At 40.4% G+C, this 22,117-nt stretch overlaps 1 protein-coding gene across 6 annotated transcripts in view; it reads right to left on the reverse strand.

Annotated features, from left to right (window-relative positions):
* Positions 1-22,117, reverse strand: part of zfand6 (zinc finger, AN1-type domain 6) — a 51,265-nt gene that overhangs the window by 12,721 nt on the left and 16,427 nt on the right. For 3 of the 6 annotated variants that reach the window (XM_078241566.1, XM_078241570.1, XM_078241568.1), the window contains 3 exons: positions 13,407-13,569; positions 9,864-9,975; positions 3,924-4,019 (listed from right to left, as the gene is read on the reverse strand). In XM_078241566.1, the coding sequence (XP_078097692.1) occupies positions 3,924-4,019; positions 9,864-9,975; positions 13,407-13,554 (356 nt within the window). In that variant the 5' untranslated portion in view covers positions 13,555-13,569. The remainder of the gene's footprint in view (positions 1-3,923; positions 4,020-9,863; positions 9,976-13,406; positions 13,570-22,117) is intronic. The other 3 variants (XM_078241567.1, XM_078241571.1, XM_078241569.1) reach the window with 1 other exon arrangement.

A 22,117-nucleotide genomic window follows, 5' to 3' on the forward strand; every position in this document is an offset into this window, starting at 1 on the left:
ACCTGGTGTTGTGAGACTTCTTACTGTTCTTTCATTGAGCCAGTGTCTTATCCAATTTACTACCTCCCCATGTATACCCACACCCGAGTGGCAATTATCGGGGCAAAGGTGGATCGCAAACCTTGTACAATGAAAGATTCTGAAATTCCTTTCCGTCTTGATTACACTAATTCCCTACCAAGGAACAATGTACTCTTTGTGGTTTTATTCCAATTAAGTTTTCAGATTAAGTATTTCACACATTTTTCTCACTCGTTTTGTCTCATGTGTTCAGCTTTTATTTTTTAGCCTAAACGGCCAAACACAACACTAGAAACAGCCTCGTCCTTCCACTGGGGAGAGTTACAAGGCTTTGTGCAATTTCACATTCTAGTCTTTCACATCGCCTCATGGGGTTTATTTGCCTTTTCAGTTTATCCAGGCCAAATCCTCACCCATCTCTCTGTGGTTTGCTCCCCTTTATTCAACGTTGTTTTTGATTCCTTTTATCCTCTTCTAACACTAAAGCTGTGCTGATCAGTTGTCCCATTTCCTGCCCTACAGCAGCTTCCCTCACCCGCAATGCCCAGCCCCAGCATCTTTCATGTTACTGACTTGCCCCAGTTTTTCCTTCAGAACCAAATACTGTTTGCTTCCTGCCTGGTCACGTACTGATACAGAAAAGTGTTGAATGCATTCTCAACCATTTTACTCCTCTCTGAGCAGTTCTTTCACCCAAGGATGGCTGAAATTGTCCACTGATACTGTCCCATTTCTACATTCAAGTGTCTGCTTTAACCTTACTAATAAGTTGACAATCTGTGAAGTTCCAAAATTGTGCTGGACCCTTTCAGTTCCTTAGTTCAACCAGGGACTAACTGTACATCATGTTAAAATATATTTATTTTCTAATGCTGAAAACCCTTCCATAGCAAGTATTGTTACAACCCATCCCTTTTTGTGTCCTTGATTTCTGTACTGTTACCTGGTATTGAAGTAAAGGTTCAGTTAAATGAATTTTTTTTCCACCAACCAACCCCCCACCTTCCCCTCTGTCCCCATGACAACTCTGCATTATCTAATTTTATTCTCTACACATATTACATGAGTGCCTGTGCACTTGAGCCCATTCCCCTCTGTGCTCTGTTCTTGTCCTCCATTACTACTCAATTCTTATACCTTTGTGTTCCTCTTCTGTTACTCGCATCCTTTGCTCCCATTCTTTTTCCTCATTGAATTGAATATTGGGCGTGTGCCATTTTTCCTTCACTATGTGGAAGCAAAGTTATTTTTGGGCAAGCCCTCCTGCCACGATAAACATAAACCCCACTTCAAGTTTAAATGCTGCTCCACCACCCAATTAATCTCTGCATTTAGAGAGTGGTGATGGAGCCAACTGAATTACTTCACTTTGGTATCTGCCCCATAAAGAACAAATATTTGAAACATTACTCAAGTGTGACTTGTGGAGCATCCTTGGGTGGTGAGAAAACAGTACAATTTCATTGAGAGACAAGGTAAGGCACAAGAAAATAGAAAGGAATAAACAGTAACCCCAAACTCTCAAGCATTTTGCCAAAAGGATTCAGCTGTTCAGAGAACAGGGGAGAGATAAGAGGCAGTTAATATTTTAACTAAAAATGAAAAATCTCTTAGTTAATACATCTCAAATTAATTTGTTAAATTCAACTTCAAATAAAAACATAAATCTCACTACAATGGGATGGAAGGCTACTTGTATACAGGGTTGAAACTTTATACAAAAGTTGGTTAAAACATTAACTGTGTAATATATAGTTCATACTGTGGATGCTGGAATTTGGAACAAAAACAGAAGATGCTTGAAAAACTCAGCAGGTCTGGGAGCATTTAAGGAGGGAAAAAATAAAATTAATGTTGTGAGTCAACACGGTGGCACAGTGGTTAGCACTGCTGCCTCACAGCGACAGGGACCTGGGTTCAATTCCGGCCTTGGGTTACAGTCTGTGTGGAGTCTGCACATTCTCCCCGTGTCTGCGTGGGTTTCCTCCCAGAGTACAAAGATGTGCGGATTAGGTTGATTGGCCATTTTAAATTGCCCCTTAGTGTCAGGGGATTAACAGGGTAAGTATGTGGGGTTACGGGTATAGAGCCTGGGTAGGATTGTGGTCGGTGCAGACTCAATGGGCCGAATGGCCTCCTTCTGCATTGTATGGGTTCTATGATTCTATGAGTCCATACAACTCCTCTCACTCAAAATGCTAACTATTTTTGTTCCACAAATGCTACTAGACCTGTTGCATTTTTCAAGCCTTTTTTGTTTTTAATTTAGAGGCAATGTTTAGTTTTAGGACGTTATTGTTAAGGCAAAGTAACTAAAATGCTGAGCTTTAAATGATTTACAGAACACCGAAAAGAAATGGCAGGTCAGAAGGCTACCCCTGCTTTTTAACAGAATCAGAGGAGAAGCGATGGATCTATAAAATAAGCGTGTTTACTTAGCTGGAGAACTGGAGACATGTCTGCAATGCAGTTCAGAGATATTTTGTTTTGGCAGTTAAACCTAAGTTAGGTTAAAAGCAGAGAAACCCGAAAGGCTACATTATCATGGAAATTAATGGAGTTAATTGGAGCGTACTGCAGCAGGGAAAGTGGCCGTACTGAAAAGATGTTGCTGTGAGCAGGCTCTGGGCAGTATGGGCTCAGAGGTCTTGGGGAGCTGAGAAGGTGAATGAAGGTCACTGGTTCCGTACTAGGCATTTAGGACTTAGAATCTCTGGGAGCCATTAGTAGCTTGGTGCAGCCTGGAGAGTGGAGTTTGGAGAAACCCAGGGCAGTGCCAACTTAATGAAGCTAGCAATCTGCAAAAGAGCAACTGCACCCGTCAGAAACACAGCTTTGTGAATCTTGTGGAATGTAGTCTGAGGGAGAGAGATTGAGCTGTCAAGATGTGAGCAGTCAGCAAAGCAGCTGAAATTAATTTCCCTTGATCTCCATTTTTCACTTTACAAAATCCACATTTTCCTGGCTTCTTTCTCCATCCATATAATTTAAAACATTTTCCTACTTTCTATCACATTCGGACAAACCAAAAGACAAAGAATTCAGTTCCAAACTGTGGCCTGGAGAAAGAACCCAAGTGGATCACGATTCCTACAATTCATACCGAGACCTTATTAACATTTCCCTACAGCAATTCTGTTTCGTTAATTTTTTCTACTGTACATTAAAGGAGATGTTACAAAATGCTTTTATTTTTTTAATAACCAACTTAACCAAGCAGGCTGTGTAGGCACATCAATTTTAAATGAGAAACATTTCCTAACTTGTAAACAGATTTTAATTTATCAGTTCGGTCAATTAATTACCAAGCACTTGACTCTTCTTGTACCTTTGCCCTCTAAATGTTAGCAGGAAGTCACAAACTGAAAAAAAATTCCCAAATTTTGAATTCTTTACCTGTTTTGTATAGGTAAACATTTGATTATGTGAAGGCTATCTTTTCGTGGAAATACTTTTATGTCAAGAATAAGTGTGTTATTAAGGCTATTTCACACACTGGTTAGTTATATACAAAAATTTAAAACTGAAAAGGTCAGAAACCATCCTTTTAAAGATTGCATTACTAAAATTAATCTAGTGTTCTTGCAAAGTAACTGATATTGCATAACCCCCATTCAGGACAAAACTAAAAAGCCCAAAATGCGACATGATTAAAAAATCCTCATCATTGCTGTTAAAAGCTCGGAATAACCACAGACGTTGACTTCTTACTGTGGGGGAAAAAAAAATCAGCATACACCTTAATGGTGAGAAGCCGAGTCACCCACAAAGTTTATTCATGTTCAGTGCACACAATACCCATTTCATCATAACTCCAAATCTGAACAGTTTCTAACTTCCTCCTACATTTTCCTTAATCCTTCTTCAGTTTAGTTATGTTCCCTTCTAGCCCTTTTTCTTACCTCTTCCTTCCCTTTCTTCCCTCTCTTTTAATAGATCTTCCCTTCTTCTCTCTTTGCTTTCTTCCCCTTTTCCCTCTTCCCATTATTGGTTGTGGACTGAAGGTTGAGTAAACATACAAGAGTTCATACATTCTTTCTCCATTTATTACCTTACTATATTAACTTTATTTTTAAAATCAGATTGATAATGCAACAGCGTAGAACTACAACCACCTTACAAGTTACAATAACTCTTATCTATAATTAGTTGACAATGAGCTTAAAATAATGTCCTGTGACTGGGATTTTAACATGAGTAGGATCCCTTTAATTCTCTTCATTATTTGATCAGTTTTGTTTGAGAGAATGCAAGGTGGGGAGAACAAAAACAGAACATGCTGGAGAAACTCAGAAGTTCTGACGGCATCTGTGGAGGGAAGAGAGTCAACGCTGACTCTGGATGACCCAGACTCGAAGCGTTGGCTCTATTCTCTCTCCACAGATGCTGTCAGACTTGCTGAGTTTCCCCAGCATTTTCTGTTTTTGTTTCAGATTCCAGCACCCGCTGCATTTTGTCTTTAATCGAGGTAAGAACAATGGCCAATTGTAGATTTCCCAACTTTTGTGTTTTAGCAATTGCCATGCAGCCCGATTGGCCAGTCATATCACGTGGCCGTAATTCATAGTCTGGGCCACGGCAATCAATGCCAGTAGCCATAAAGTAGCACCCCCAGAGGCACCAACCTGAGAACATGATGAGAAATGCTTTACTCTGCTGTTTTTACAAGTGATGACAAATTTAAACAGATCTAACAAGTCTACTAAAATAGAGTAAAGAATTTCAACCAGCATGTTAAAACATTTGCACATGAGGACTTCAGGGATCTAACGTTAGGATCTTTAATTTGATGAGAACCATAGATAAGGACACATAGAACCAAGGAAAATCATAAAACTCCAAGTTAACTAGCGAAAAATTTTGGTTAACAATACATTATGCTGTTGAAGTGATTTCTTAAAGAGGCAAACATGTGTACCTGTTATTTTTTTGGATTTTACTTTTGAACTTCCTGCACCGAAGGATGATCAGGAATGAAAATCTGGAATAAGGGGCAATTGCAGCTGAACTGACAGATTGGAAGCATTAAACGAGTGGAGGATTGTATGTTAAAAACTGAACAAAGTATAAGGTGTTATGACTTTCAAGGACAGAAGCTAGAAATGAAAGTAAATCACTATGGTGACAGTTCATTTTAGTCATTGGTTAACTTCCAAAGCTTATGATTACCTGTGGTGCATCATTTTTTGAGAAGAGATGTTTTTCCAAGGTTTCCTTAGGAATCACATTTACAGGTTCCGACCCCTTTATATATTTACCATTAAGCTACATAGGGAATAAGAGACCTGGACTCAAACGGACAAAAACATTACTGGTTTCTATTTGCCCACTCGTCCCACAGCATAGTAAATCCACATATTCTAGAACCTTTCATTTGTGCTGAATAGAACATTCCTCCCCTTGTATCCAAACCCAAGAACCATGTAGCTTCAATACAATATACTGCAGATGCTGCAAAACTGAAATAAAAACCGAAAGAAGAGTTAATGTTTCAGATGGATGGCCTGTCTTCCTGATGAAAGGTCACTGAAACATTAAGTTTCTCCCTCTACAAGTGCTGGCAGACCTGCTGAGTATTTTCTGTTCTCATTACTGTACAGCATCACCTTAAATCTAATGGTATCTTGGGTATTTAAAGTTTACAAATGAGTTTGTTCCAAATATTGGACAAGCAATTACACAACATAGTGCACCAAATCTGGATGAGACTGGGGAGGCGCATCGATCGGGACCCTGTGACACACGGACCTCCGTGAGAGTTGCCTGGGAAACTTCAACTTTCAATGGGAGTTGGTCAGGGATAGTTCCACAGTACGTCCCCTGCAGAGTTATCCAGAAATGTGAGACAGATTAAAAACTAGTCCAACATCTGGGTAACTACATAACTGACTGTCCAATCACATACGCCCCAACCTGACTCCCACTCCACCCACCCACCAACACTCAATCCGGACCATTAAACTTCTTAAAGGGCAGCTAGTTGGCTCAAAAAGTGGGCACGGCCCATCTTCACCCCAACTCACAGGTGGACAGAGTGGTGAAGGCAGCATTCAGCGTGCTTGGTTTCATTGGTCAGAACATTGAATACAGGAGTTGGGACGTCTTGTTGAAGTTGTACAAGACATTGTTAAGCCACACTTGGAATACTGTGTACAGTTCTGGTCACCCTATTATAGAAAGGATATTATTAAACTAGAAAGAGCGCAGAAAGCATTTATCAGGATGCTACAGGAACTTGATGGTTTTGAATTATAAGGAGAGACTGAACAGACTGGGACTTTTTCCCCCTGGAGTGTAGGAGGCTTAGGGGTGATCTTATAAAGGTCTATAAAATAATGAGGGACACAGATCAGCTAGATAGTCAACATCTTTTCCCAAAGGTAGGGACATCTAAAACTAGAAGGCATAGGTTTAAGGTGAGGGGAGCGCGGGAGCAGATGCAAAAGGGTCCAGAGGGACAATTTTTTCACTGAGGGTGGGGAGTGTCTGGAACAAACTGCCAGAGGTAGTAGTAGAGGCGGGTTCAATTTTGTCTTTTAAAAAGCATTTAGACAGTTACATGGGTATAGAGGGATATGGGCCAAATGCAGGCAATTGGGACTAGCTTAGTGGTTAAAAACAAGTTGCAGCATGGACAAGTTGGGCCAAAGGGCCTGCTTCCATGCTGTAAACCACACCGGGCTGTGAATTCCTGGGAATACTGAGCCAGGGAAATGCAGGGCAGCGTTAGGTCAGAGGGATTTACTGCTCAGATGATCTGGGCCGATTTTTAAAAAAAATCATTGAGATGTGGGCATCACCAGGAAGTACAGCATTAATTACCCATCCTCAGGTAGAGCAAAACATATCCAGGTACAGTGATGGCAGAATCTGGAACATTCATAGAAATTATAGATTTCCACAGTACAGAAAGAGGCCATTTGGCCCTTCAAGCTTGCACTGACAACAATCCCACCCCGGCCCTATCCCTGCAACTCCAAGTATTTACTCTGCTAATCCCCCGGACGCTAAAGGGTAATTTAGCATGGCCGATCAATCTAACCTGCACATCTTTGGACTGTGGGAGAAAACCCACGCAGACATGGAGAGAACGTGCAACTCGTCACCCGAGGCAGGAATTGAACTCGGGTCTCTAGCGCTGGGAGGCAGCAGTAGTCACCACTGTGCCGCCCTGTTGCTTTAGGAGTCTGTGGGACAGCTCCATAACCTTGGCATTGGTCTTCAAATATCAGTAAGGATGACTTTGCAGGGTCATCTGGACTGTGTGCCATCTGTCTCCAAACCAGCGTGGTTTGTCCAGTTTTATGTTTACCCTTTTTTGTGGTTGATCGATACAGCTGAGTGACCAGTTCAAAAGGCAGTTGAGAGTCAATCATGAGATTGGAATCACCTGGTAGGCTAGCCTCTGTAATGATGGCAGATTTCTTTCCATAAAGGACATTAGTGAGCAGATGGATTTTTACAATCTGATAGCTGCATGGCCACTTATATTCAGCATAAGATACATGTGGTGGTTGAGGGGGATACACAGCAAACAGAGAGATGTACAGAGTGGAGAAAGAGATATGATAGAAATAAAATATTCAAAATCACAAACTGCAATGGAGGCTTTTGAAATTAATGGCTTTCTAGTCTAGGCTTCTGGGACAGTCACACCATTGTCAAGTTATTATTGGGTGACAACATGTATGGCCATTCAGCCCATCCAATCCATACTAGTGTTTATGCTGCATTCAACCCTCCTCCCATTTTTCCTGATCTAAATCCATCATCATAAGCCTCTACTTGCTTATTCGGCTTTCTCTTAAATGTATTGATACTATTCACTTTAATCACTCCATGATGGTTCCACATTCTTAACAATCTTTGGATAAAGAAGTTTCTTCTGGAATTTTTTATTGCATTTCTTGGTGACCACCTTATATTGATAGCCTCTTACGTGATGCTGTTCATCACCATAGAAAACATTCCCTCCGTGTCGACGCTATCAAAACCCTTCATTATTATTAACACCTCTGCTGCCATCCCTCAGGTTTTCATTTTTCAAGAGAAAACTGACTTGGCCTGTTTATCTTTTCCCAATTTGTATTTCTGGTATTATCCTTGTGAAGCTTCTTTGCATCCTCTATATCCTTTTTATAATATGGTGACTAGAGCAGCAAGCAGTACTCTAAATGTGGTCTAACCAAGGCTTGATATAGACTTAGCATAACTTTCAAACTTTTCAGTCCTATCCCTCTAGAAACAAAACTTAGTGCTTGGTTTGTTTTTTTTTAAAAATGGCCTTGCTAATCTATGACAACTTTTAGTGATGGCATATCTGAAAAGATTTTCATGTTAAAATTGAACATTGAAAAATTTAAAAGATTTGCATCAGTATCATAATTCTTTTGTCCATTCCGCGTTTGATCAAAGTATCCTGAGGCACATCTGCAGAAAAAATCTGTACCATCATTCAGGATATGTAATAGTCTTTACACAAAAAGAAATTACATTTAAAATCGTATTATTAAAATGTGATTTGTAAACAGATGGATCTAGTCCAGCCAATGGTGCTGTTCAAAAGGACTCAATTCAGAAAATGCTTCAAGCCACATAGATGAATTCCATATGGCATTTAATAGGCTGTATTACTACATCACCACTTTTAAGGCTACCATAAACCCTTTGTCACACAGGCCAATAGAATATCCTGGCCCTACATGCTTAATAGCATTTTGCAAGAATAATCAGCAAATCACAAGTCAGTGAAATTTTGGTTGTGTGAATATTAGATTTGAGATTACAGCCTCAAACCATTGCACACAGGATTATGGGGAGTCTGGTGTGTGACTGAACCTGATCTTATCATTGGCCATCATGTACGAGGAAGGGTGAATGGATAGCAAAGGAGTTGAATTTCCCCTTCCTACTCTCCAAGCTTGGGATGCCATGTTGACTGTAGCACCCTTCCCTCTATCCTGCTTCCAATCATCTAACGCTTTAACTTTATTTATTAGTGTCACAAGTAGGCTTACATTAGCACTGCAATGAAGTTACTGTGAAAATCCCCTAGGCGCCACACTCCAGCACCTGTTCAAGTACACGGAGGGAGAATTTAGCTTGACCAATACACCTAACTAGCATGCTTTTCGGACTGTGGGAGGAAACTGGAGCACCCGGAGGAAACCCACACAGACACGGTGAGAACATGCAGACTCCACACAGACAGTCATCCAAGCTGGGAATTGAACCTGGGTCACTGGCGCTGTGAGGTAGCAGTGCTAACCACTGTGCCATAATAATAACTTGACAATGCAATATAGAAGAGGTATCAGACCTGGGGTGGGAGGGCATGTGGAGGGAGCATGAGAAGAGGGGATGGGGGTAGAGATTGTAAGTGGATAATGGCATTGAAGTCAGAACGAAAAGGTACTGTTTAGTCGCAGCACTGTGGTAGGTGCAGCATCAGTGATTAACAGGCACTGATTATTCTGCCTTCTGGATAAGGGGGCTGGCACACAGATATATATTGTTGCCCATGACCAAATGCAAAATCAATTATAATATTTACTCTATTCAACAGTGTAAGAACAGAATAAGACCAATAGAAACCAGTAATTGTACACATCTCCGTTTCTACCAGTCAGGTAACTAAAACTTTGCTAACTTTTAGAACAAACTGACATAGTAAGATTATTAACAGGTACACTTGCTAATTATGAAATGTATTATTTACTGATAAATATAACAGTAAAGTATATAATTTTTGATTTAAGGTGAAAAACTATTCAGTCCCTTATTGTGACTAAAATAGTGCTTTAAGTTTCACAAATTTCCCAGAAGCCAATTTGCTTACTTACCTTGATTGGCCAGATGTGGAGGAGGAGGAGAAAGATGATGGTATTTCTGGGAGATTTTCTTCTGTGCATTGAACAGGATACACTTCAGTTAAACTGCTCAAATTGGGAGATGCTGTACAAAGAACAGATAAATAAATTATGCAGTGCAGTATCCAACATGCAGTCAGTTTAGTATTGCTAAAGAGTTTCTATTCATCATACTAATTACGAGTAAGGTCAGCCAGATTACAATGTCAGCCACAGCTCAGTTGACGCACTCTCGCCTCTGATTGAGAAAGTTGTGGGTCTCTCTTGAAACTGGAGCACATAAACCAGGCTGATACTTCAGTGGAGTCACAGAGGGAGTGCTGCACTGCTGACTTTTGGATGTGGCCTTAAGGGCGCTGCCTTCCCTGCCAGGTGCATGATCCCATGGCACTATTCAAAGAATAGAAGGGAATTCTTCCCAGAGTCCTGGTTAATATTTATCCCTGAACCAACGACTCAAAAAAATCTGATTATTACATTTTAAAGGGATCTTGCCCTGTGCAAATTGGCTGATGCACTTTGTACATTATAACAGAAACATTTAGTTGGTTGTGAAGAGCTTTGGGGTATTCTGAAAAGGTTGTTTATTTAATTTAATTTCTTTTTCTTTAAATATAGGTTGATTTTTACTAGTGAGCAAATGCATTTTATATAGTATAAATAACTATTACTAGCCCAGTTAAAATAGGGCAAACTTCATTATAAATCCACAATGGAACTTTAAAGTTAGTTGCAAGTATAAACACTTGATGGGGTTGGATAGAAAATATGTGGGCACATATTCTGATTCTTACCAAAGTTATTCTTGTTGACTTCATGACTGGGTAGATATCACATTTTCCCCACAGGAAGCAAGAGAGGGGTGTGGGAGGAAAGGACACAAAATTGGTGTCTTCAATCATGTCATCCGATGGTCAGCCATAGAATGACACTGCCAAAGGCCCACCTGTAGGCACTCGCACTCATCCTCTCACAACAAGGCAAAATTAATAGCAGTCGAATCTCAAAATGGGATAAATCATTTTAGCATATCTAAAAAAAATAAATTGACATCACCACACGCAATTTAAAACTCAAAAATGTAGTTGAATTTTATATTATTTCACTAAACTTCTCAAGTAAAATTTCATACAGTAAATATATTTAAACAATGTTTAAAAGTTGAAATAGTGGATTTGTAAATGAATGTTGCAGTTTACTGTAAGAATTTGTTAGGTGACCCTCAAACTCATCTTTCAAGTTACATCATCTAGCGATCTGGCAAAATGTTTTTTCAAGTTAGCGTTAAACTCAACGAGCCAAGTCAAATCACAACACCAGCGATAGTGCAGTGAGGACATTCAATAGATTCAAAAGGTAAAAGCTTGCAGAATTTGTTCATTGCTACTGCTTCACAAATTCTAGTCAGTGCGTGGCACTCTCTTTTGACTCTGGCGATAAGGACTCATTTTATAGATGTCTCTGGGCATAGGCGCTCCTGTGGCTCAAATTGAAATAATTCTGTTCACGTCAGTGGCTCATCTCTTAAACGGACATCAAGAAGCCCAAGATACCGTCAGTAAATTCTAACTTCAACAATCACTTCTGAATGTATGTAGGGACCATAGCTGATGTGGAGACGGACTGGGTTTGGAAGGGAGATGGTCTAGTTGAACCAAGTGAAGTCATGGGGAATCAACCCTGTTGAGTTCTGTATCACGGCAAAACTCAATCAGCTTTCACAAATTAAAGAGCTAAGACGCGGAAAGAGACAAGCAAGCCTACTTGGCAGGACCTGAAGTAACAGAAATATCAAAGACAACAACCAAACATTGTACGAAATAGTGAAGAGACTACAGAAAAAAAGCCCAGCCCTCAAGTGGCACTGTAGTAATTGTCAATGGAACTCTGCTAATTATTGCAACAACCAACCAGAGCCATGAGCTGCTTGCATCCACATTCAGAGTCTCACCTTTAGGAACTCATCAAAAAAGCTAAAAATGCAAAATTAACTCACTCATCAGTATTAAGCAATCCCTCCCCTCATAAGGAGATTAATAAGTCTTAACCAAACACAACCAAGTAATGAATAGCTGAATCAATGGATTCAATTGCAGAATATTTAAGCCTCAGGACAAAATCTGAAATCAAACTACACACAAACTGACTAATCATCCACCATTGCCCTGGTTGACCTTATTCGTTTCCCCATCAAGTCTGACACTGTCAGAACAATCAGTGCCAAACCATCAGTAACATTGAAGATGCCATGAGACAAGCCCAGAATATGACACACGTATTCTTTAACAGAATGAGCCTTACTGCTGAAGTGGCACAAGCAAGGGCCCCGAACCATGAAAATTGGAATAAACCTGATAACAACAATGTCCTTTCTGGACAAGATGCCGCCACATGATGAGTAACTGAACAATCAATAAAACTTAGATCCTGCCGGTGTTTCCAATTTTTTATTTCAGATTTCCAGCATCCATGCTGTTTTGCTTTTATACAAAATGTCTTACTTAAATACTGCAAAGAAAGCATGGATTTAAGAAAATGTGAAATTATTCTATATCATCATGAAGTGACAGCTCACGTTACAGATTATATCAAGGATGCAAAGGCACATTTATGTTTTGATACACAAGATACTTGAGCACATTCATCTTGTTTAAAAGAATTCTCAAGGATATGGAGAGGCAAAGATTTCAAGGACAAAAGATTGTCATCTCTCACACCCACAAAATTCTCCAGTTCCCAAAATTCTCTCCTGAAGGAAATGACCCATTGGATAGGGGAATTCCATAGGTGTCAACAGCTTTGAGTACCTACCCAAGTGTGCATTTTTCAATTAATACCCTGAACAGTAAGACAATCTAGTCAACCCGTACAAATGTCAAATGGGAAGCTGACATTTATTTATAACCATCACCTGAAGAGAGATTAAACACTTGAAATTATTTCAGTTTCATGTATGGGTGGGTTAGCGGTGTTGTTTCTTGCTGGCAAAGATATGAGATGTCTGATAAGACTATATAGTTAGGAACGAGTGCTAATCAGACAGCAAGCTTATCATCATTAGAACTGGGTGACACCTGTCCTTGAAAACATTCAGAATTTTTAAATTATACATTAAAAAGCAGCAAATTAAATTTGACAGTATAGAAGGTATCTGACTTAATCATTAATTACTTGGAGGGCAATTACTTCCCAAGAGGCGATTGTTTGCAATAATCAAATAAAACCATGTGCTGCCTTGTGACTCTAAAAATCATATGACTGCTTCATAGCAGGGCATTATCACAATTCTTAGAGACTGGAAATCAATAGCCAGCACCTTGTGAGGGTACTGGATTCAACAAGGTGGCATTAGTTTTCAAATTTGGGATGAAATCTCTCCTTTAGCCCAGTGTGGCTTTAAGCAAGTGATTCTAGCCTGATCTATAACCCCCAGGAAACTAAACAAATTCAATGCAGACTGCTTAAAAATCAACTCCAGTTACAGATTACATTTTTGTTTAGCAAGAAAGTATTTACCAGGGCTGATTCTGCCATTATTGTTTTGCCTTTGAAGAAAATCCTTATAGCAAACAGAACACATGCCATTCGTTCGCGGGTTCCCATAAAATCCACAGCCAGTGGTACACAGCATAGGCACTTGAGTCTGATTGGTTTCTTGAGCCATGTTCCTCCAACAGACCTTGCAAAAGAAAGTTAGAAACTGTTAAGAGTCATGGTCACGAGATATGATGGATACAAAGTCAAAAATGCTGCTGTTAAGCTCTGTGCAAATTGCAGCATGAAAAAAAATTTAGATAAAGAAAACAACTCTGCAAACATACATCAGTACGACACAATTACAATGTCTTCTCCTTCCCAAAGCGTCAACTTTTTGCTGGGTACTAAATACTCATGGCTAATTGCACTTCTGATTAGTACAATTGAGTAATAGGCATGACTGTGGGCACGTGCTCACAAAACTCATCTGTATGGCGGTCTGCCATGTGTTTTGACATTTCTTGTGCAATTGTTGGTAAAATGGAGACACAAAAGGCAAAGTGTAATGGTTTTTTATCATCGAGTGCTATACTTCCATGGTGACTGAATGGCGCAAGAAACTACCAAAGGGTTGTGAACGAAGCTCAGTCCATCGCGCAAACCAGCCTCCCATCCATTGACTCTGTCTACACTTCCTGCTGCCCCGGAAAAGCAGCCAGCATAATTAAGGACCTCATGCACCCCAGACATTCTCCCTTCCACCTTCTTCCGTCTGGAAAAAGATAGATCACAAAGATGGATTCAAAAGTTTGGCAGCAGGGAAGAAGCTGTTCTTGAGTCAGCAAGTGACTCAAACATTTGAAAAGACTTACCTTGTATTAAGTTGATCTTTCTCTACACCCTAGCTATGACTAACACTACATTCTGCACCCTCTTCCTTCCTTCCCTTTGTATGGTATACTTTGTATTGCGCGCAAGAAACAATACTTTTCACTGTATACTAATACATGTGACAATAATAAATCAAATTAAAGATGTTAATATATGTATACGGAGTACATTTTGCTGTATTGCACATGTATCCAAAATGTTTTCTACTAAAATTACTGTATGTGGCTAAAACAGCATCCCTATATCCATGTTGTGGCTAGTCAATGATTTCTACAGATCACTCACAGAAGAAAATCGAACATTGACCCTTTCGTCAGAGGGAGGGGCGAGATCACCAGAAAATAAACTACATGCTGCAAGTTATCAATTTGCTAATGTGGCTTCAAAAACCTAAAACAAGTAATTTTCTATGGTTCTATAAGTGCAGGTCAGTGGGACTAGGCATAAAATGGTTCGGCACAGACTAGAACACGTGGAATAGCAACTGAATTAATTGCCCATCTTTGCAATTTCAATATGAAGACAGCTTACTCTGAACTTCTAGGCTTTAAAGCTCTGAGAATTGAAAACTGCAACCTTTGACAATTTGTTGATTGCTCTGAGAAAAACCTGAAATAAGCGTCGCAGTTAATTTGAAAAACGGGGATTTCATGCAAAATTTCAACATGTCTGAAGTGGAGGAGGAATAAAAATGAAATGATGCAACTGAGACACTTGCACCTACAAAACTATCAAAATAATAAAGGGAAAGGACTGTGTAGAAGAGAGTTGAGGAGGAGGTTAATCAAATAAGTCTACACAGGGAAATATTTAATACTTCTTAGGTAGGAAAGTGAATTTACTTGTTAAATCACTCCTGTAAAAAAGTAAATGATATTTCAGCAGATTAAAAGACGCCCAAATGAGTTCAATTTCCAAAGAGACGCAAGATTTTCCTTACAAAATCTTGCAGGAATGTTCAATCACAAGACCAGAAATAACATTAAAATAACACAAAAGCCAATACAACTCGGACTTAAGTGTCTCTGGTTAAAGTTTAACCAAACAAATTCACCTCAAAATAGTTCAGAACCAGTTGCCAGGCAAGATTATCACCAAAATAATGATTATTCCCTATTAAATAGTCAAGCATGGTTTCACATTTTCTAACCATTGCAGCTTCACGGAGTCATAGAGGTTTACAGCATGGAAACAGGCCCTTCGGCCCAACTTGTCTATGCCACCCTTTCTTTTTTAAGACCCCCAGGTTAATCCCAATTGCCCGCATTTGGCCCATATTCCTCTATACCCATCGTACCCATGTAACTATCTAAATGCTTTTTAAAAGACAAAATTGTACCCGCCTCTACTACCACCCCCGGCAGCTTGTTCCAGACACTCACCACCCTCAGTGTGAAAAAATTGCCCCTCTGGACACTTTTGTATCTCTCCCCTCTCACCTTAAACCTATGCCCTCTAGTTTTAGACTCCCCTACCTTTGGGAAAGATATTGACTATCTAGCTGATCTGTGCCCCTCATTATTTTATAGACCTCGATAAGATCACCCCTCAGCCTCCTACACTCCAGAGAAAAAAGTACCAGTCTATCCAGCATCTCCTGATAACTCAATCCATTAAGTCCCAGTACCATCCTAGTAAATCTTTTTTGCACTCTTTCTAGTTTAATAATATCCTTTCTATAATAGAGTGACCAGAATTGCACACAGTATTCCAAGTGTGGCCTTACCAATGTCTTGTACGACTTCAACAAGACATTCCAACTCCTGTATTCAATGTTCTGACCGATGAAACCAAGCATGCCGAATGCCTTCTTCACCACTCTGTCCACCTGTGACTCCACTTTCAAGGAGCTATGAACATGTACGCCTAGATCTCTTTGTTCTGCAACTCTCCCCAGTGCTCTACCATTAACTGAGTAAGTCCTGCCCTGGTTCAATCAACCAAAATGCATAACCTCGCATTTGTCTAAATTAAACTCCATCTGCCATTTGTCAGTCCACTGGCCCAATTGATCAAGATCCCGTTGCAATTGGAGATAACTTTCTTCACTGTCCACTATGCCACCAATCTTAGTGTCATCTGCAAACTTACGAACCATGCCTCCTATATTCTCATCCAAATCATTAATATAAATGACAAATAACAGTGGACCCAGCATTGATCCCTGAGGCACACCGCTGGTCACAGGCCTCCAGTTTGAAAAACAACCCTCTACAACCACCCTCTGGCTTCTGTCAAGAAGCCATTTTGTATCCATTTAGATACCTCACCTGGATCCCATGAGATTTAACCTTATGCAACAACCTACCATGCGGTACCTTGTCAAAGACCTTGCTAAAGTCCATGTAGACAACATCAACTGCACTGCCCTCATCTACCTTCTTGGTTACCCCTTCAAAAAACTCAATCAAATTTGTGAGACATGATTTTCCACTCACAAAGCCATGCTGACTGTCCCTAATCAGTCCTTGCGTCTCTAAATGCCTGTAGATCCTGTCTCTCAAAATACCTTCCAACAATTTACCCACCACAGATGTGAGGCTCACTGGTCTGTAGTTCCCAGACTTTTCCCTGCAGCACTTTTTGAACATAAGAACATAAGAAATAGGAGCAGGAGTAGGCCATCTAGCCCCTCGAGCCTGCCCCGCCATTCAATAAGATCATGGCTGATCTGACGTGGATCAGTACCACTTACCCGCCTGATCCCCATAACCCTTAATTCCCTTACCGATCAGGAATCCATCCATCCGCGCTTTAAACATATTCAGCGAGGTAGCCTCCACCCACCTCAGTGGGCAGAGAATTCCAGAGATTCACCACCCTCTGGGAGAAGAAGTTCCTCCTCAACTCTGTCTTAAACCGACCCCCCTTTATTTTGAGGCTGTGTCCTCTAGTTTTAACTTCCTTACTAAGTGGAAAGAATCTCTCCGCCTCCACCCTATCCAGCCCCCGCATTATCTTATAAGTCTCCATAAGATCCCCCCTCATCCTTCTAAACTCCAACGAGTACAAACCCAATCTCCTCAGCCTCTCCTCATAATCCAAACCCCTCATCTCCAGTATCAACCTGGTGAACCTTCTCTGCACTCCCTCCAATGCCAATATATCCTTCCTCATATAAGGGGACCAATACTGCACACAGTATTCCAGCTGCGGCCTCACCAATGCCCTGTACAGGTGCATCAAGACATCCCTGCTTTTATATTCTATCCCCCTCGCGATATAGGCCAACATCCCATTTGCCTTCTTGATCACCTGTTGTACCTGCAGACTGGGCTTTTGCGTCTCATGCACAAGGACCCCCAGGTCCCTTTGCACGGTAGCATGTTTTAATTTGTTTCCATTGAGATAGTAATCCCATTTGTTATTATTTCCTCCAAAGTGCATAACCTCGCATTTATCAACGTTATACTCCATTTGCCATATCCTCGCCCACTCACTCAGCCTGTCCAAATCTCTCTGCAGATCTTCTCCGTCCTCCACACGATTCACTTTTCCACTTATCTTTGTGTCGTCTGCAAACTTCGTTACCCTACACTCCGTCCCCTCCTCCAGATCATCTATATAAATGGTAAATAGTTGCGGCCCGAGTACCGATCCCTGCGGCACGCCACTAGTTACCTTCCTCAAACCGGAAAAACACCCATTTATTCCGACTCTTTGCTTCCTGTCGGATAGCCAGTCCCCAATCCACTTTAACACACTACCCCCAACTCCGTGTGCCCTAATCTTCTTCAGCAGCCTTTTATGGGGCACCTTATCAAACGCCTTTTGGAAATCCAAAAACACCAAAAATATTCAAAGTGAACAAAGGCACAACATTTGCCACTCTCCAATCTTCAGGCACCTCCCCCGTGACTATCGATGATTCAAATATCTCGGCTAGGGGACCCACAATTTCCTCCCTAGCCTCCCACAATGTCCTGGGATACACTTCATCAGGTCCTGGGGATTTATCTACCTTGATGCGCTTTAAGACTTCCAGCACCTCCTTCTCTGCAATATGTACACTCCTCAAGACATCACTATTTATTTCCCATGTGTTATCTCTCCAGGACATGGCTTTTTTTTTTGCTGCTTGTGTCTCTTCATTTTATTGTCATTGGATCTCTTCCACATACATTACCGCTATCAGGTTCGGTTCTAGGTGATGGTCTCCCAAGAGATATTGCCATTGTTGTATTTCTTCATGTTGACTTTCAGCACATCTTTGAAGTTCTTCTTCTGCCCTCCTCTGGTGTGGCTAGCCCAACTGTGCTGGGAGAAGACAACCTGCTTCGGGAGCCTGATCAACCCGGCAAAGCAGATGACAGATGATCATAGTCTCAACACATGTGGGGCCTACTTGCAAGACAGTACTGATGCTGGTATGCTTGCCCTCCCACTTAACATGCAAGATGTTCCACAGGGGATGGTATAACTCCAGAGCTCTAGGTTGCTCTCTATACATTGTCCATGTTTCAACTCCACACAGTAAGAGATCAAAACCTCATTGGACACCATGAACTTGGTTTCAGTTTTGATGTATTGATCTTCGATAACTCACTTCCTCAGGTGACCAAAGACTGCATTGCTCGAATGGATTTGATGATTTAAAGTTGAAGTGAGGGTCTTGTAAAGTGAAAAAGATTCACAGAGGGTTGCTTATAACAAAATATACAGGAGGTTGCTTCTCATGTGAACTCTGAAACTGGAACAGGTTAAGTACTTTGGCCTGGTAATAGGATGTGGTCCCCTAAACTTGTTTTGATCACATGACCACTGGGTCAACACTTCAGAAGCCCACCCAGTTTGTCCAGTATAAAACATGGAGATAGGCAATCTGGAAACTCCACAGTATTTAGCTGTTGGCTCATCTTTAAACAGTAAGATGTGTGAATTCCACAAATGACAGAGGTACCCTCACTTATGCCCATATTTAATTAGGTATACGCCAGAAACTTGATATCATCTAAAGTCTAAATGCCACAAGTCTCATCATTTGCTGCAGACATCTTACAGCTTATGTGCAATTTTTAGAAGTATTGGCTGAAAGTTTCTCATATGATATGGCTGTACTGGGCATAACACCATTAAGGTAACTATAACCTCCTACACATTCACTACAATGGAGTGGGATCCGTAAAAATAAACACTACTTTTACAGGCATATTAATATAATTACAATGAGATTCTTAAGTCCATTGACTATTAGTCATCAACTAGAGATTCATTCTACTGAAAGGTCCATCAGCCACACACAGCTTCCAACTAAAGCTATATGATCTTTACAGAGAAACATTACAGAAGATAAAACTAATTTCCTTTTTACATAGTTTAAAAATCCTAATGACAATTCACAATGCAGAAGCAGACCCCTCACCGAAACAGGAGTGGCCATTTAGCCCCTCACACCTGTTCTGCCATTCAATGAGATCATGTCTGATCTACAACCTGACTCCATATATACATATTTGCCCATGTCACTTAACACATTGATAGATTTTTGTTAGACATGCTTCGTTTTAAAATTAATTGATTTAGCAATTGCTGTTTTTGGAAGAGTTCCAAACTTCTACCACCTTTTGTGTATCAAGTATTTCCTAATTTCATTCCTGAAAGGTTTATTTTTACGCTGCACCCCCTAGCCACAGGCTCCCCAGCTAACTGAAACGGATTCGATTTACCCAACTGGTCTATCCTGGTGATTATCAAGTATCCTCAAACCCACCCCCCCCCCCCCTTCCCCAAATCTTTATCTAAACCCACGAACATATCCTTTGACTACTTTCTCCCTTATCTGTTTATCTAGCTTGTGCTTACAAGTGGTAATACTATTCACATTCACCAGTTCTTGTGGCAGAGAATTCCACATTCCTCATTTTGGATAGAAAAGTTTCCCCTGAATTCTGTCGAGCTGACTGGTGACTATTTGGCTCCTGGTTTTGATTTCATTGACAAGTTTCTTTTCTGCAAAAAAGCCTGAATATATTTCACAACACTGCGTTCCTCATGGTTTTTGGAACTATGAAGCTCTCAATCACTGGACCACTGTTTTATTTTCTAGTCTGTGTCTATTAGAATTGAAATTTCAATTCAGTCTACATAGTCATAATAGAAAGTAGCACAGGAATCTGCAAGCTACAGAACTGCTTTCCAAACATTACACAACCTCATTTTCTAGTTATTGCTCACCATGCTCTCTAGAAAAACACTGACTTCAGTGTTAGAAAAAAGGTTTAGTCTGATTGTTGGTGAGTGATCTGAAATACAGTCCAATATAAGCAGAACAACTCAGGTTATATCCATTCCAACACACTGTTCTCTTGGGCTCACATGTAGACAATGAGAGGCTGTCATCCTTGGAAACACACACCCAAAACACTGGTGAACTTTTGTTCCATCGTAAATGTTTTCATACTCAAATCACAAATAAAATCCACACTAAACATCGGCCACAATCATTCAACAGGGTGGGGAAGTGGGAAAAATCATATTTACCTTCAAGTGACATTAACCGTAACAGGTTCAAGCTTATCCTCCACATTTAAAAGTAGCAATATTAGTCGTATTTTATGGCAGCAAAACAAAACTACTTCACTCCCCCTTTCAATTTTAAACGGTTCAAGGAAAATTCAAGTTTTCAGCCAGATGTATCAGAATGTTGCAGATTGGCACAGTTTAAAAATAAATTGTTCATGGGATATGGACATCATCGGTTAAGTCAACATTTATGGCCCATTCTTAACTGCCCTTGAGAAGGTGGCGGTGAACTGCCTTCTTGAAGCGCTGCAGTCCTGAGGTGTAGGTACACGCACAGTGCATTTAGGGAGGAAGTTCCAGGATCTTGCCCCAGTGACGGTGAAGGAACAGTGATAGGTTTCCAAGTCAGGATGGTTTGTGATTTGGAGGGGAACATGCAGGTGGTTGTATTCCCATGCATCTGCTGCCTTTGTCCTTCTAGGTAGTAGAGGTCGCAGCTTTGGAAGTTGCATTACCTCGTCTCCTCAATCTGACATATTTAGTCTGAAACCAGGACTGGTTACTGGAAGAGCGCTCTTACACCTGGTGCTGTCAGCCAGTTTGTGGCCAGACATGGCAACATTAAAAGGTCAATTTCCTAATTGAAATCCAATAATTCATTCCCACAAACATGCAGACAGCAGCAATGCTATCTGCAAATCTATTTCACATTTTACATCAACCCCAATCATTTTCTAATCCTAATTGAGTAAAGATATACGCACATAAGCACTGCATTTTTAGTTGAAAGAAATGCATTTTACCCGACATAAAAAAAAAGAGAGGTTTCCACTAAATCCAGTTGTGCAGATAGTACAAATTGAAATCAGGAAGATTGAACGTTACTGTAAGAAAAAAATCTCAATTGAGAGAAATGAAGAGCGCATTTTGTTCTTCTGAACAGGCTGGTGAGAGCCAGTACAAGCCTATTTCTGTAACCACATATGTATACAGAACATTTGCTGAAGTGTCTGTCTTGGTCACTGGTGGTATTTAATTTAACAGAATCCAAATGCCATCAGGTTGCAATCCCAAGTACAGATGTTAAAAGTGATTAAAACACAAGGATCCATTACACATCTCATGCAGAAGGCAATCAATTGATGCAAAATGAACACCCATTAAATCAATCCTTTTTGGTCCAATAGTTTGAATTTTAGTCTGACTGGTTGGAGTTTAGATTAGGCTTTCAAACCTCCAAAAACATCCCAAAACAAGAATCGTTTGTGAAGGATAGCACTTATTGCTAGGTTAATACAGCATTTTAAAATTCAGCCAACTGCTACCAAAACGGAGGAACATTGGTGCTTCAGATGAATCTCGAGTCACCTAGAAATCACTGTACAATAGTACAATGT

Source organism: Mustelus asterias, chromosome 24 (assembly GCF_964213995.1).
Source record: "Mustelus asterias chromosome 24, sMusAst1.hap1.1, whole genome shotgun sequence".
Classification (NCBI taxonomy): domain Eukaryota; kingdom Metazoa; phylum Chordata; class Chondrichthyes; order Carcharhiniformes; family Triakidae; genus Mustelus; species Mustelus asterias.